General features: G+C 44.6%; 1 protein-coding gene across 5 annotated transcripts in view; it reads left to right on the top strand.

Moving 5' to 3' along the window:
* The first annotated feature begins 7,496 nt into the window (after positions 1-7,496).
* The window catches only part of ATP8B1 (ATPase phospholipid transporting 8B1), a 42,903-nt gene continuing 36,974 nt past the window's right edge, over positions 7,497-13,425 (top strand). For 2 of the 5 annotated variants that reach the window (XM_037373751.1, XM_037373743.1), the window contains exon 1: positions 8,949-9,019. In XM_037373751.1, coding sequence (XP_037229648.1) covers positions 8,963-9,019 — 57 coding nt within the window. In that variant the 5' untranslated portion in view covers positions 8,949-8,962. Of the gene's footprint in view, positions 7,777-8,948; positions 9,020-9,096; positions 9,294-9,464; positions 9,543-13,425 lie in introns of those variants that run through there. The other 3 variants (XM_037373748.1, XM_037373747.1, XM_037373745.1) reach the window with 3 other exon arrangements.

Raw genomic sequence — 13,425 nt, 5'->3', positions numbered from 1 at the left:
CTTAGCCTCTTTGACACTGAAACAGGGCTTTAACCTAGGAAGACCTCTAATCTATCAATTTTGTCTGAAAGGTTTTAATTTAAATCATGAAAAAAAAAAAAGGCAAAAAGAAGCAAAAAATTGTAAATCTTACAAATGCCTCACTTCCAACTTTAGCTCTAAGTAACAAATGGTTAAACGCTGCCTATCTTATGCTTCAATCCGCCAAGTTATTAACCAATGCAACCTGAAGTGAGGAGGAGGAGAAAAATAGTTATATGTAAAAAATATATAGTACAAGGAGACAGGCTACTTTGGGGCTCTCAAACCTGCATTCAGAGCTGTAAGAAAAGCAGCAAACACCAAACTAACTACAGGTTAGGAACACTCACTCTCAGTCTAATACATGATTTGCATAGTTCAGGTAAGCCCTGTAAATTGTCCCCACACGGCACTTAGCCTGCAGTCTTTTGTTTCAGAACAGAGGGAAGGGCTTATGTACCCCAAAAGTTGACCATACTTCCAATGTCATAAGTCCAATGTCATAAGTTCCAATACATAAGTCACTATAAAAGAAGATGTTACCTCTCTGTACAAGCCTTCTTTTTCCTTATAGCCTTGAGTATTAGACTCGTAAAGTTACCATTATTACAGGATGGATAAAATTATATTTTTTATGTTTATGACTGCATCACTTAGGAGGGTCTGGTGCTCACTCGTGCCATTGCAAAGTGTGTCTTACGATTCAGCTTGAATCTCTGCCATGGCTGGATGTTAGCCATTTGCAAAATACAATCCAAGAGTAGAAATTTCTTAGTAAAGTTACCTGAACAGACCTGAGTTAAAAAAAAAAAAAAAAAAAAAAGGCAGGCCCAAACCCATGCATTTTGCATGTAATCATTGCATACAAAAACCCCTGTCTTTCCATGAAGCTTTTATGAAGAATGGTCACAGTGAATAACAATTCACATATTTGAAAAAATACACTACAGCCAACTTCATCTACATCAGGAATATTTTAAATCAAGGTATTTTAAATCAATTTTAGCATACTGTGTTGTCACAATTTACTTCCTGTCTTTACAAACTGTAGAAGTTCTAGCATCCACCCTTTCCTCAAATTAATAATTTTCAAAATTAGCACCTAAATAACTTTTGCTTTCAGATTAGCTAAAAGATGTTGAGAACTTCTCTCCCTGTTTGAGTTTATTGGTAAAGTAACCAATGGAAAAATGAACAGGGAGAGGATTGCTTTTACAGCACAGCTTGTGAATCAGAAAGGCTTCAAACTGCAAATTCAAAAGGCTTCAAGCCACATCATCACAGGCACCTATAGCTGTACGTGGATACCATCCTGGCCAGGGCCCTGTAGGATGTCTACAAAGCGTGGGGACCTCATCCTTCCCAGAACGTGGCAAGATATCTGTCTTCAAAGATGAAGTCTGGCACAGAAATAATTGGTCATTTCACAAACTTACAGTTGGTCTTTGTTTAATAAACCCAGCCAAAGTAAACTGAGAACATGCTGGGATGACCTTACTTTGTTGTGTGTTTAATACCCCTGCCATTCTCAGCCCCCCAAAAGAGCTTTTCTAGCTGAACAGCAGGTTTCAAAAATGGAGTTATATATACTAATAGAAAGAAAAGCCACATCATTCCCTGTTTTGTGAATACGAGGAAACGATTCAAGTAAGATTGTGAATAAATGTGTTACAGAACTGCTTAAATACATAATTACTGATATGTGTAACCCTTGCTACACAGGAACAACTATTGTTAGGTTCAAATCAAGTGCCCATTGGTATTTTTGAACAATTAATTATTAGCAAAACTGAACCCTGCCTTGACACGTGCTCCATTATTTAAATTTATTTGCTCACTGCTTTAAAAAAAAAACCAAAGTTAAAATTGATTAACCTAGAGTTGCTATTTTAATACTATACACTTACTTTATACAGGTCATTTTGAAAAGGACTGTATTGATGATCAAAATAAAAGATAGCTTTTGGTTTTGAGAGACTAAAGCAATACTCAGAGGGTTTTGGGTGCAATTTCAAGTTTAGCCACAAACTGCTAGTATTAGTTGAAAAAGAAATTCAGTTGTGGCGTTTTTTTCCCTATGCAAAATGTAGCTACAATCCCCACTTCTCAAAAAAGAACGTCTAAAGTTCTAAAACATTCTGGTGATGAGGAATACAACAAAACCAAACAAACTCAGGTCATGCAGCTTCATATTCACCTTGGGGGTTGCACAGAAATCTGCAGATTGATGGGAAAAATAATAGCCTGCCTGGCAGATTCAAAACATTACCATGGCTGTGCTTGTTTTCAGTTTGCTTATATCTAAGTGATTATGTTTATTAAAAACAAACTTGCTTTGCATCCACCAGGGATTAACAGATGCCAGGGTTAACTTCTTCAGACGACAGCAGCTCCTTTCTCAAGGCTTTGTGCAGCAGGAGGAAGGACATGCAGGCTCGTTACAGAGGGGTACATCCTTTTGCAGGATGCCCCCTCATCCCCTGTGCTCCCCTTCCCATATGCTCCGGTGGAGAGCAGAGCAGCAGGCTGATGAGGGAGCAGAAGTACAGCAGGGCTGGGGACATGCTGTGTGCCAAAACATGCAGCAACTTGGGGACAGTGATGGGGCTTGTGTTTCCATTGGACGGGCAGCAAGGAGAGGCTAAGCAACAACCACTTCTGTTCAAGTCTTCCTGTGTCCCAGAAAATTTCAGCTCTGACACAGTGAGTCCCAAACACTGACAAAATGGGACAAACAGGAGGAGAGGGAGGGAAAGAGGGAAAGTGCAACTGTGCAGAAATTACCGTATTTTGGACTAGAGCATGTTGCTATTCTGGGGCAAAGGGGCCCGAGTGAAAGATGAGACAAAGGAATAAGGGGGAGTGAGGAAGTATACAGGAGAAAAATCCAGAAATAGAATTGGAGGTATTTGCTGGGACTGACTGAGATCAGGCTCTGTGAGTGGCAGCAGCGGAAGTTCCTCCATCATGACTGCGACTTACAGAATGGCTACTGCATGTCCCTCAAGCATGACCCAGTACTTTGCTAAGTGTAAAAGGTAATATTTGGACTGGGCCATTAATCACTGCTATAGCAATTAATCACTGTTAAGGGGCCTTTTTCTCTAATAAACTTCTTCCTGAAAGGGCATCATGCAAACCTAGCTGTGCATACAGCTACCTACTGAAAACTGATAGAGAAACCAAATATTCATCCCTGGACATGAATTAATTTCCTGGACAGAAATGGAATGGTCAAAGGCATAAGTAAACCTCTGCTGCTTTGTTAAGCTAAAATGTTACTATTTTAATTAACTTTGTTTTTATTCCTGTGTGAGGAGTTTGAGGCAGGTAGTAAAAGAGAAAGGTACTGAAAGACACAGCTTTGGAATCCAACATCCCATTTAGGTCATCACAGTTTAGGAAAAAAAGTGTATTTGAACAAGACTTTCTGTCACAGGAAAATAGAGTATTGTTGCTACTGAAAAATAAACTAAGCAATCTCTTACCTATCTATCAGTCCAAAACAAAGATCACTTTTATTATAGAGCAGCATCCACAAGTGGGCAGATTCTATTTCTGCAACAGCTACTCATGAATGAATAGCTAAACAGTGTTAACCTCAGCCACGTTCCCCCATATATAATGATCAAACACACTGTTCTTAGTTAAGCCTGCAGCAAGGGATCAAAAGATATGATCGTATGATGGTGTATTGATTAAAAACTGCAAGATACCAAGCTTTTTATTTTTCTCCCCCCACCTCACCCCCATCTTGTGTACCTGTTCAATAATAAAAGACCAGTGTTATGCCAAACTAAGAGTGTATGTTAAGATAGAAATTATTTCAAGAATAGAAGATATTCTACTGTAGTCTTTCTCACTCAGTTTCATAATATGACTTGAGTAACAAAGGTGCAACAGATCAGGTGCTGGTATCGCTATAGCCAGATGGAAACTATTTCCTGGACACAGTCACCTGAACGCCACCATGTTGAAACATGGATAATGTCCTCTTCAGGAGGGGGTCTGCATAAAGGGGAGCAAACCAGATGCCTTCCAGGGAATTATGTTTCCTCCTTACTGACTGAAAGACAAGGGGGTTTTGCATTAGCAAAGTACTCTGGTGTATGAAGAAGCTTTTCATTTAAGTATGTTTGATCAACCTTCAGTTTCAACCCAAGAGGCAGGTGGATATTGGTTTTAAAATGGATACCAATGTTGGAAATTCCTGAAAATGTTAATTGCCAATTTGACGCTACCTTGTGTGGGCAAGAAGTCAAGTTGGGAAACAGCAGCTGGTTCTTGAGGAGAAATTAATGCAAACCATGCAAACTAACAACACAGCAAAGACCCCAAATACTCAAGAGTGCATTTAAACCAGAATTGCTGCCCAAATTATGTCACTTCTTTCCAATTTTGAGCACCTTCCCCAACCATTTTCCTCCACCACCATGCCACTCTCTGCTCCCTGCAATGCAAACACTGAGTTCACAGATAATCTGAAGAACCTGGACAAGGGAACCAGCTCTGGTGAAATTTTACCCAGCAAAAAAACGTAAGTGCTTTTTCAGCCTCATAAATCCCCTTAATGCAATTCACTGTGATAGCACAGGACTTTTGCTGCTTGTGAGCAAGGCACTGTAAGGAGATGGTGCTGTGTACCTAGGATGTGAGAGTGGAGACAACTATGTGCAGCAGCAGCAACCTGTGTACACACTCAAACCTCCCCAGTCATCACATCAGCAGGACAAAATCACAATCTGGTCACAGTGCCAGGGGATACAACTTGGTTCTCTGCCTGGGAGCTCTCACAGTGACTGTAGCTGCTGCAGAATACATCAACACTAGTAACACAAACCACTGAAGAAAGAGGCACCCATAACATGAACAGATCCAAACATCACAAACAGGTATTATGATACCATAGCAAGCAGCTTTTACCTTGTCTTTAACAAGATACAGCATTGTGGATGCAGGTAGATTTGTCTCAATTTCTATTAGTGTACACAGCTTCAAAAACTGGTCTGCCAGGATAGGTGCTGCAAAACAAAACCAGGAATAGAATGCAGTGAAACAATTTCAGTCAAGTTTTGGAGGTTTCACTTGTACAAATAAGGTCAAATAAAAAAATAAAGTTTCATTTAAAAGAAAATAAAGAAGCTGGGCTGGTTTAGAAAGAAAACATTACAGAAGCAGATGTTTGCTTCAGTGGCTGGGCACTGAGCAAAAACTGGAAAGCATTATTGCAGAAGGAGCATGTTAAACGCTAGAGCATTTGGCTCGTGTTACTGATCCCATCATCACTTTAAGAGATAGCTAATGTTCCAATTTTTCTATTTAATCAGATCAGTAAACATATCTGCATTTCACTTGCCATAAACTGCATTATTTGTGAATAAAAGTACATGCAAAAATGTCATAATAATTTTAAAAATATTTCTTTATTATTTAGGAACACTTAGCGAGCATTTTGCTCTAAGCTGGGCTATGTATTAAACTTTTAAAATTTTTATAACTGCACTGCAGGAAACACATTTCTGGAAAACAATAAAAAGTCTGGGCAATTCTTCCTGCTACAGACTGGTGCAGGCTACCATCAGCAGCTTCACAAACTGCCCTTCCTAACGCCACCATTCCTAATACCTGGGCCCAAACGTTCACTTCTTGGCTCAAATCTGCACTACTTCAAAATTGCCCTAGGGTCCTGATATGCCCAGGACATTTGTGGGGTGGGGGTTAGCTCCTCCTCTTAGGTTATGCCCTAAAAAAACACATTTCCCCACACAAAATGGTGCACAGGGCATTGGGGATGGGGGCACCCAAATGACTCGGCCAGAGAAACAGAGCCTTTGCCTTGCCAGGGCTGTCACTGCAGAGCTACCAGCCCTGAGGTCTGGAGGTGACACCCATCACAGTGGTCACCATAGCCATACAGAGTGGCACAGGCTGATGTCTAAGGGGCACGAGACGCATTACGGGATGCAGAGATGAGCCTTTGGGGATAGCACGGGGTGGGATAGTCAGGGGAGGAACCAGGGGTGAAGAAGGGAGGGATCCAGATGGTCTGGTGAAGAACTGCCCAATCAGCACATTCTGTCCTGAATTCTCATTAAACTCCATTTCTAAATACTTTCCTGACTCTCTATTCCATGTGTACCAGAGTACATGGAGGCCTTACCAGGATGAGGCCGCTGGTGCTGTTCGCTCCCAGATACTTCCTGCAACCAGGACAGCTGCGAGGGCTGCCACGTGAATGCAGACACAGGGCAGGTGTGTGACTGTCCGTGCACGTGTGCACAGCAGCACTGCACACTAAGACTTAAGAAACTTCACTGAATTAAAACTTACAGTTGGAGCCTGTCACATACATTTGATGAGTTGCCATTACTCCTGAGATGTTCACATGTATTTCGCTGCAGCCTGAAAGAAGAAAAAATATAGTGAAGAGGATTGCAAATAGATACAGCATTACAGCAGAATTGCCTTATTGCCAGCCCTACACGTAACAGCTTTATTCGTTAGTTAATAAGCAAAACTATTGCTTTCAAGTACTGACAACACCGAGCACCCTCCAACTCTCCAATCCTTCCTTAACAAGACTTGGGAACCAGAAGTCCTTTCTCAGCTCTTACAGATGCCAAAAGGTTACAATCCTGTACCTCTTACAAAGTTTTCTCTGTAACACCATACAGTCCTGGTAATGAAGATGAGATAGAGTCATCCCATCACTTAAAACACCATGAAGGAGGTCCCTCCCATCGCAAGAGCTGTGCCTGCTGGGTGCTGGCACCCGCTGCCCCCAGCCTGGGCTATGCACAGGGCCCACTGGAGCACCCTGCAGGGCCTGGTGCCCTGGGACGGCGTCGTGCCAGACAGACTGCTACTCCCACCTGTGGCGGGGTGACAAGCAGACAGTGGTAACTGTTGCCCCAGACTTTGTCGGTACAGTGTTGGCTTCTGTCAACCACCACCGTGGTTTCGAGCAATGGCGCCAGGGCCTGGCTGCCTCAGCGCGGAACTGCGGCCTGCTGGGGTAGCGGGGCCGGAGCCTGGGGCCGCGTCCTCTTCCCCCCACAGCGGGTCCAGCCACCGCCCCCCGGGCCTTCAGGGTGATGTGGCCCCGAGCACAACTTGTTGCTGTTGAAGCACTCGTGTCACCTCTGGGTGAGAGAACAGCCACCGCATAATGGCAGCACAGGTACAGGCGGAGGGGCAGAGCCGGGGCAGCCCTGCTGCACGGCACACGGCGGGAAGGGGCCCGACGACACCTCTGTGCCTGGGACCCGTTTTACCTCAGGATCCAGCTCTCTGCCCCTCAGGCCCGGCCGCCCACCCCACTCTCCCCCGGGCGCTGCGTGTAAAGTGGCGCCTGCCCCGTCGCCGCTGAGGCGAGGCTGCCCGAGCGGGCGGGGCGGGGGCTGCTCCCGCCCCTCACCTGCCGCGGCATACGGCCGACGCTGCTCGGCTGGGCGGGGAGAGGCGGTTAGTTACCCGCCGGGTAACCGGAGCCACGGCCCCAGCACGGGAGGGTCCCGCCGCCACTTTCCCTCCCGCCGGTCGGTCAGGCCGGGACTGGGGCCAGGCATAGTGACCGGGCAGGGGCCGGCACGGCCCCTCCCCTCCTCCTGCGCGGCGGGGCCTGCCCGGCGAGCCGGGGAAACCCGTTTGTCCGGTCTGGCGGCGGTTCCCGCGGGGAGGCCGGGCGGAAGCGGGGCCGTCGGAGGCATGAGGGGGCCCTGAGCGAGCGAGCGGCGCCGGGACCCGCGCTCACAGGTGCTGCCGGTGGGCGGACAGGGACCCTTTCGTAGCAAAGTCCGGCGAGGCGGGCTGCAGCGCCGGGGAGCACGGGTGGGCCGGGCCGGGGCGCTGGCGGAACCGGGGAGGGGGCGGCCTCCAGCGGGTACGGCCGCCCCCGAGGAGCGCTCGGCGGGCCGGGGTCTCCGGGGCAGAGCTCGGTCACGAACCGCCCCCTCTGCCACAGGAGGGGTCAGAGCCGACCCCGGGGCGGCCCTGGAACGGCTTCCCCCCTCGAAACATCACCTCCTCGGTGATGTGAATAAGTTGTAAATAATATGGTCAAGTTTGTACTCATAAATCAATATTCATTTTAATGCATAAATAAGCTTGTAATTGTATAGCAACAAAGGGGTTAAAATGTCTGAAAGATCATATAGACTGTTCTGGCAAGAAAGTTGCAAATCTCTGCAAGGGGAGCTGTCCTCCCTATCTGCAAAGCAAGCTGCCCTACCAAGGAGATAACGGGACAGCAGGATGGCCTTGAGTAAAATTAACAAGGAGTATTGTAAAAACCCCGGGAAAGCTTTCTACAAGTCTGCCAACTCATCACTTTTGAGACCTAAGGTGAAAAGTACACCGTGAGGAAGACCTACGGCCTTCCTCCCATAGACCACTGCCCACATTCTAAAGACCCCGGCCCACAATTTTTGGGAGAATCTGCGCAAGCGTGAAGGACTGATAAGCTAATTAGCATACGAAGCGAGGGTAGGCGGGTTCAGGTGATGAATATGTATAGGCGTTAATGGAATATTCATTGTTTCATTATATAAATATAAGATAATCTGCCCCTCTGGGTGTGTACGATTGGTGGAAGGATTCCCCGTACACCCGACGCCGACAATAAAGAATAGTTAATCACAAAAAAAATTCTGAAGACGTTCTTTGAAACATCGGCCTGAGCCTGGCGCGTTTTGTTGGGAGGGCTGAAGGCCCAGCCGCCTCGATGCGCGGCCCGGGGTGTGAAGGGGCGGGGCTGGGCCCGGGGGAGCTCTTTTTCCGCCGGACTGGGGAGGTCTGGTAGCGCGATGAATATTTAAACAATTAAATATTCACTCGGAGACGAGTGGTTTCGTCAGGGCGCGTCGAGGCGGCCGCGTACGGTGTGGCGTGAGGGTCCTGTGCCCGGGAGGCCTTCGCTCACGGCTCGCAGGCCCCGCGGGATATGCCGCAGCTGACCGGCCGCGGCGCCCGCCCCAGCCCAGCGGCGGCAAGCGGTGAGGTAAGTGGGGGTCGGGGCAGCCTGGCTTTCTGCCTGAGCTCCGGCAGGTACCGCTCTTGTGCTGGCTTGCTTTTGTGGCCTTGGGCTAGTTGCTCTGCTTCTGGCTTTTCTTTTTTTCTTTTTTCCCCCTTCTCCCCTATCTATAAATGAGGAAAATGGCTTTCGGGGTGATTACTCATTAGTCAATGTTTGTGCAGCCTTTGGAGCAGTACTAGGTGTTTGTTGTGGAACCATCATAACTGCAACAGAAAATCCTGGGAAAGTTCCTTGTGAGGTCAGTCACTCGCTTGGGGTGAAAAGCATTTTTTGACACACCCCCTCCAAAAATCAGTATCTCGGTCATGTTTCCTACTGGTTTGTGTCTATAGCTTAAATAGCATCCCTTCCCTTAGAGTCTGAATGGAACCGTGTTAAATGGAGCAGCTAATGAAGTGTTTCACTGCAGGTTTGAATGTCAGCACAAGCGTTTTGAAACTGAAGAAGGCATATTGTATAGGGAGCTTCTGGCAAGAAATAGTTTCTGGTAATCAGTAACAGTGCGGTACCTTTTTATCTTGGGGGGGCTGGGGGGGTATCTGGATGTCAACAGCTGAAGAAAACAGAAGAGTGCCCTGGGCATCAGTGGGACTTAGAGCTAACCTGGTTCTGGAACAGTCCCTGCCTCTGTAACTGCTGCTAGAATCCTGGGTTCAGCTCCCTGCATAAGTGCCCGTGCTGGCTCAAATTTGCTCACAATTTTCTGTTTGGTTCTGAGTTTATTTGCCTTTCTCTTTCAAGTCTGGTTCAGGTATCAAGGGGTATTTGGTCACTGTGTGGTTTTTCCTTGTCAGCTTCTGCATTGCTGTTACTGATGTTCACATTAGAGTGTGGTTGCTTTTGCATCTGCCCCACACCTGTATTTGTCTCTTTGTTAACTTGTAGGTATCATAGAGATTATTTATTTTTGGTAACTTCTAAACTGTTCTCTTCACTTCATTTGCCTTTGTGAGACAGCTTGTGAATGTTCTGGTCCCTTGCTTTGCAGTTTGTGATGGTGATTTCAACAAACCACTTGCTCGCTTTGCATTGAGGCCCTCTATTTAAATTAGCCAGAACTTATTTTCCACCTTCTTTTGTTGTTGGTTTTATTTTGATGGCATAGGTGATGGTATTGGGCCTGACTGTAAGGTGTTACCTGCATTTAAATATGGGGAGGGGTTTGATTGGTTTTGTTTTAATTACAGGGGGCTTGATGTTCTTCCGTGACCTTCCCTTTATCTGGCCCCTGTTAAATTAGATGCTTTGTATAGTTGTAATTGAATGCAGGATATTAGCCAGGAGCTTCTGAAACCTAACTCTAGCTCTGTCTGTGACTTACCATATGGCCTTGGGCAAATCACTTAACCTCTCTGTGTTTCTGTGCTTGTCAGGGGCGAAGAACGTGGTTCTCATTATACCCCAAGGAGGCTCATGGTGTATGAGCTTTCAACTCTGCTTTGAAGATGCTGTGCTCTGTGACGGAGCACTGCTGCTGCCCCTTTGCTTTTTGGCAAGCTTACAAAATTATTCTGTAATGTGTAGCGGTGTGTTTAGTGCTGTGTGGTTTGGGTTTTTCCCCCCTCACACGTTCGTATATAAATTAGAAATATATTTTCAATTTGATAGTAGAGATGGACAATTTCAGCAAGTTCATGGATGCTTTTGTTTACAAAATGGTGTACAGTTAGGCACAGGGAGATGTAAAACGAGCAACATTTAAAAGAAAAAAAAAAAAAAAGGAGGGGGAGAGAATAAGCAGTGTAGAGAAAACAGGAAACAAATCAAGGAAAGAACCAGGTTGTTTGCGCAAGTGACTCTCTGCCTGAGGAGGCAGAGGAGATACCATGAAAGGGTTTGGAGAACTAACCAGAAATCTCTCTTTTTAAGAAAGCTTTGCAAGGCAAGTTAATTTCACCATTTGCCTAAAAGAGATTTTTTTTTTGTTACTGCATGCACATAGTTTCATGAGGTAGAAGTCAGCCAAGAAACCGTTTTCTAACATTGTTTCATTACAGATGGAGCCCAATTTAAAGTCCGATACAGGGGATTCTTCTTGAGCAGCCAGTGGTCTCTGTGCGCTTATTGATACAAGTGTATCAAGCTACATCTGTAATGCAGTCTCGGTTCAGTCACAAACTGTGTTGGATAAAGGTCAGTTTAGGAAAATACCTTTAGTGTCAATTTTAGATGCTGACTGAAAAGGTGCATTACTGCATAATCTCCAATTTTGTTAGCAGGAAGTAACCCTTATTTTTTACACTTAAAAATACTGGCAGGTTTTGACGGGGGAGGGTAATATCTAGGATAATAACTGTATTTAAAGTTCCAAAAATCTTACACAGCAAACAATACGGTTTATGTATGCACAAAAAGAATTACTTTTTCCTTTTTTAAAACAAAGGCCATTTTGTAACATGAACCTTGAGAGGCAACGTAATGATCTCTGTAAAAAGCAAGTTGAAACCCCTTCAGAGTATACTCACATCACCAGCTTGAACAAAGGTTACTAACTTATCTTTTGCAAAGATAACTTGTCTTGACTTGGACTTTAAATGATGGAAAGTCTGCATATCTGTTAATGAAAAATCCTAGTGCAGAAAATGAGTAAAATTATTATTTAGTTGCTGCAAGTGGCCTATCTTCATCTGTCCTTGCTTAGCCTCGGGCAACTTGGACTGTAGGTTACAGGTCTGTCTTTTTTGTTATTATTTTCTGTTAGATTGTTGGTGACTAGTTAATCTTTTCCTTGTGTAGAGTCCTGTTGGCTCACAGTGATCAGTTCACTTACATTGGCATGTTGTGCATATTCATTTCCATATGTATCAATCTTAAAATTTTAATGGGTAGCTATATTGGTGAGTACACAATGGCCCCTAGTTTAATTGTAGTGCTCCCTCTGTGAGGAAGGTGTGTTGTGTTGTTTTTTAAATGAGGTGCTTTTCTCCAGTTTGTGCAAGCATGAAGAACTGAGATGGGAATTGTAAGGAGTGAGGGAAAGAATAGCTTTTGGAGAAAGCAAGATTTCACAGAGCTTGGTGGTACCAAAGTGTTACAATTTTACCCCCATGTTGATGTTTACATCCTGATGATGCACGTAGTTGGGGTCATTATAGCATCCAAGGAAGGACTGGGGTCGATTCCTCAAAGGAGAAAGATCTGTGGATATTAAAAGGTTGGCTGTGTGTGATGCCAATAAAAAAATCTCTTGGAGCTGGAAATAGCCTGGCTTGGCAAGTCCTTGATCCTCACAGTTAAAAAGGTATAGCGGAAACACCTTTTTTAATGAGTGGTTGCTCTTGGTAGGTTGTACAAGGCTGGGTGCGTGTGTTTCTAATTGCAGTATAAGCTGAAAGTGGCACAGTAGCTGCCTCCCAGTACTGTGCCAAGGCATTTCTCCCTGGCAGAATAGCCTCATTCTAGTACATGTGTTTTGCCAAAGCAGTTTGTTTATGCAGTGGGAAGTAACAGTTCAAGTTTGCTTATGTCTTTATTCCTCCAGCATCCTAATTCTGCGCCATTATGGCACTTCTTTGCCCACTTCAAATGTGGGTGATTTGATAAGCATAATGTTAAAAGTTTTGAGTGAGGCACTGTGGGTTTATGGTGTCTTGGCATATAGCTGTGTATGTGGTACTCTCCATCAGTTGTCTGCGCTGTGGTATTCCCAGGTTTTTATCCTGGTGATACAACCAATTTTGAAATTTTAAGGGGAGATAAGGAGAAATCAATCATTCACTAGAGTTTAACCACCTTCAGGTCGTCTTCCTCTGGTGGATGTTAATGCTGCTGTTATTACTAATTTTCTGTTAGTGTACAAATGGTGTAAGATGCATTATTTCTAATCAATAGCTACAACAAGATGTTAACTTTATGATGCTAATGCTTGTGGAAAGTGAAACGAACCTCTGCTATTGAGACTAAATTCTAAGTAGCCTCTGCACAATTTGTAGTCACAAATTGCTCAAAGCAACCTCTTTTATAAATGGTTTCTGTGAGATGAGCTACTATTGAATCAAATATATACATGTATATATTTGTGAATCAAAATATATATACTTTATATTTGAAAATTATGTGTGTATAATACATATATATATATATGTATAAAACTTGGGTCTGGGTGAACAGCAGCAGTGGGTTGTACAACCAAGCTGACTCTCATACGAGTCCTGCAGCTTACAGAACAGGTTCCCTGAAGATTTCTCATGCTGCAGTGATAGCTTGAGTTTCTGAAGGCACCGTTTGAATCTTTTGTGGTTCTGTTATGTGGTGAAGATCATGGACTCGTCAGGTATGATGTGTGTTCTGGTGTCCTGGGATGGTGCACTACTTCACCATGAGCACTTTATCTGTAGCCATGTTTTAATCACTTGAATTTCAACCTTTTT

This window comes from Falco rusticolus, chromosome Z (genome assembly GCF_015220075.1).
Source record: "Falco rusticolus isolate bFalRus1 chromosome Z, bFalRus1.pri, whole genome shotgun sequence".
NCBI lineage: Eukaryota > Metazoa > Chordata > Aves > Falconiformes > Falconidae > Falco > Falco rusticolus.
Note: the sequence above shows the minus strand (reverse complement) of the source record. Positions and strands in the feature narration are given on the sequence as shown.